We start from the raw sequence: 3,198 nt of genomic DNA, 5'->3' as shown, positions 1-3,198 counted from the left end.
TGCTCAAGAAGCACAAGAAGGCTATTGGATGGACTTTAGCAGACATTCCTGGTATTAACCCATCTACCTGCATGCATAGGATACTTTTAGAGGATGGAGCTAAGCCAGTGAGGCAGCCACAGCGGCGACTCAACCCCGTCATTCTGGATGTGGTGAAAAAGGAGGTGACCAAGCTCTTACAAGCAGGAATCATCGACCCCATTTTTTATAGCCAGTGGGTGAGTCTAGTCCAAGTGGTTCCTAAGAAGACAAGCCTCACAGTGATTAAGAATGAAAGGTATGAGCTTATCCCCATAAGAGTGCAGAACAGTTGGCGAGTCTACATTGATTATAGGAGGCTGAACCAGGTAACCAGAAAAGATCATTTTCCTCTACCTTTCATTGATCAAATGCTTGAGTGCTTGGCAGGTAAGTCTCATTACTGTTTTCTTGATGGTTTTTCTGGTTATTTACAAATTCATATTGCTCCTGAGGATCAAGAAAAGACCACATTCACTGTCCCTTTGGCACTTTTGCCCATATAAGGATGCCCTTTGGCCTATGCAACACCCCTGGTACCTTCCAGCGGTGTATGCTTAGCATTTTCAGTGATTTTTTAAAGACCTGCATAGAGGTGTTTATGGATAATTTTACTATTTATGGATCCTCTTTTGATGCATGTTTGGATAGTCTGGATAGAGTTCTTAATAAATGCATTGAAACTAACCTTGTGCTGAATTTTGAAAAATGTCACTTCATGGTAGAACAAGGTATAGTTTTAGGGCATATCATTTCGAATAGGAGCATAGAGGTAGACCCTACAAAAATAGATGTTATTTCATAATTACCTTACCCCTCTTGCGTGCGAGAGGTTCGTTCTTTTCTTGGTCATGCAGGGTTTTATAGGCGTTTTATCAAGGATTTTAGCAAAGTGGCCCTTCCACTATCCAATCTCCTACAAAAGGAGGTGGAGTTTGATTTTGATGACTGGTGCAAAGAGGCTTTTGATTGCCTCAAGCCTGCGGTGACTGCCACCCCTATCATTCAGGCACCTGATTGGACAACCCCATTTGAGCTAATGTGCGATGCATCCAATTATGCATTGGGGGTTGTCCTTGCTCAAAAGATTGATAAGCTGCCTCGGGTGATCTACTACGCTTCTAGAACTTTGGATGTTGCTCAAGAAAATTACACTACCACAGAGAAGAAGCTATTAGCGATAGTTTTTGCTCTTGAAAAATTTCGTTCATATTTGCTTAGTACTCGTGTTATTGTTTATACTGACCATGCAGCTCTGAAGTACCTGTTGAAGAAGGCTGAATCAAAGCCTAGATTGATCAGGTGGATGCTTTGGCTCCAAGAGTTTGATTTGGAGATCCGTGATCGGGGTGGTGCATAGAACCTCATGGTTGACCACCTGAGTAGAATTGAGCGTCCGTCTGAGGACTCACCCATTCAGGATGATTTTTCGGATGACCATTTGTACATTCTGTATAGTATTTCTGATTCGTTCCCCACTCCCTGGTTTGCTAATATTGTGAATTATTTGGTTGCTTCTGTTTTTCCTCCCTTAGCTTCTAAAGCTTAAAATGATAAAATTAAGAGCAATGCAAAGAATTATATTTGGGATGACCCCTATTTGTGGAAGTTGTGCAGTGACCAGGTTATTAGGAGATGCATTCCAGACCATGAGATTGACTCAGTGCTGTAATTCTGTCATTCTTCCGCACCAGGTGACCATCTTAGGATACAGAGGACAGCTCACAAGGTGCTTGACTACGATTTCTATTGGCCCACCATCTTCAAGGATGCGTGGAGAATCTGTAGCACTTGTGAGCCTTGTCAGAGAGTAGGCGGCTCACCTTCATGGAGACAACAAATGCATCAACAACCCATGTTATTCTGCGATGTGTTTGATGTCTGGGGTATAGATTTTATGGGGCCTTTCCCTGTCTCTTTTGGTTTTGTTTATATTCTCCTTGCTGTTGATTATGTTTCAAAATGGGTGGAAGCCAAACCCACCAGAACTAACAATGTTAAGGTTGTTGTGGATTTTGTTAGATCTAATTTGTTTTGCAGGTTTGGAGTCCCTAGAGCCATCGTTAGTGATCAAGGCACCCATTCTTGTAACAGGTCCATGTATTCCTTGCTCAAAAAGTATAGGGTTGTGCACAGAATTTCCACACCTTACCACCCCCAAACTAATGGGCAGGCTGAGATTTCAAACAGGGAGATAAAAAGGATCTTGGAGAAGATTATGCAGTCGAACAAAAAGGATTGGAGCACCAGGCTAGATGATGCTCTTTGGGCGCATAGGACTGCTTACAAAGCACCCATAGGAATGTCTCCTTATCGGGTTGTCTTTGGCAAGGCATGTCATCTTCCTGTAGAGATAGAGCACAGAGCCTACTGGGCTGTAAAGACCTGCAACTTCTCTATTGATCAGGCTGGAGAGGGAAGGAAGTTGCAACTAAGTGAGCTAGATGAGATCCGGTTAGAAGCCTATCAGAATTCCAAATTCTACAAGGAGAAGACCAAGAAGTTCCATGATAGCTTGATAGCTAAGAAGGACTTCATGGTTAGATAGAAAGTTTTCTTGTATAACTCTAGGCTCGGACTCTTGAGTGGTAAGTTGAGGTCAAAGTGGATTGGTCCTTTTGTGGTGACTAATGTTTTTCCTTATGGTACAGTTGAGATCAAGAGTGAATCCACAGATAAGAGCTTCAAGGTCAATGGACACCGGCTGAAACCATTCCTCACAAATCCCTGCTTAGTGGATGTAGTGGTGGAGGAGACCTCCTTACTTCACCCTACTTCTCTTCCGCCATGACTTAGGGAGTTTTCTTTTTCTGTCTCCTTCTTTACTTTTATTGCACTTGTCCAAATTTATTGATTGTTTTGATTGTTCTTGATCTTATGATTGTGCTACATTGAGGACAATGTGTTGTTTAAGTGTGAGTGGGAGGGGAGATTGTTCTTTTATTTTGATGGGTATTCTAGTTTAATTTTATTAGGTTTTTTTTTCTAGATTAATTTTGTTATTTTGGTTTTATGTTTTGTGTACAACATTGCATGTTTCTCTCTGAATTTTGGGTTATGTACAGGTAATGGGTAATTGTTTTTGAAATAGGAGTTTATTGGCATTTTGTGAATTGAAATTCTTGTTTTTTCTCTACATGTCAAGTTAGTTTTGAAAGTTCGAATTGAAAGTGATAGATT

General features: G+C 41.2%; 1 protein-coding gene across 1 annotated transcript; it reads left to right on the top strand.

The window, feature by feature from the left end:
• Nucleotides 1–532: 532 nt before the first annotated feature.
• On the top strand, nt 533–2,566 carry LOC114384045 (the record flags this gene model as incomplete). The annotated part of the gene is made up of 4 exons (XM_028343727.1): nt 533–759; nt 874–1,370; nt 1,713–1,747; nt 1,892–2,566. Coding segments are annotated over 4 exons (1,434 nt in total), but the record flags the coding sequence as incomplete, so codon positions are not given.
• Nucleotides 2,567–3,198: the final 632 nt, after the last annotated feature.

Source organism: Glycine soja, chromosome 14 (assembly GCF_004193775.1).
Source record: "Glycine soja cultivar W05 chromosome 14, ASM419377v2, whole genome shotgun sequence".
NCBI classification, from domain to species: domain Eukaryota; kingdom Viridiplantae; phylum Streptophyta; class Magnoliopsida; order Fabales; family Fabaceae; genus Glycine; species Glycine soja.
This window is presented reverse-complemented; position numbering and strand designations above follow the sequence as displayed.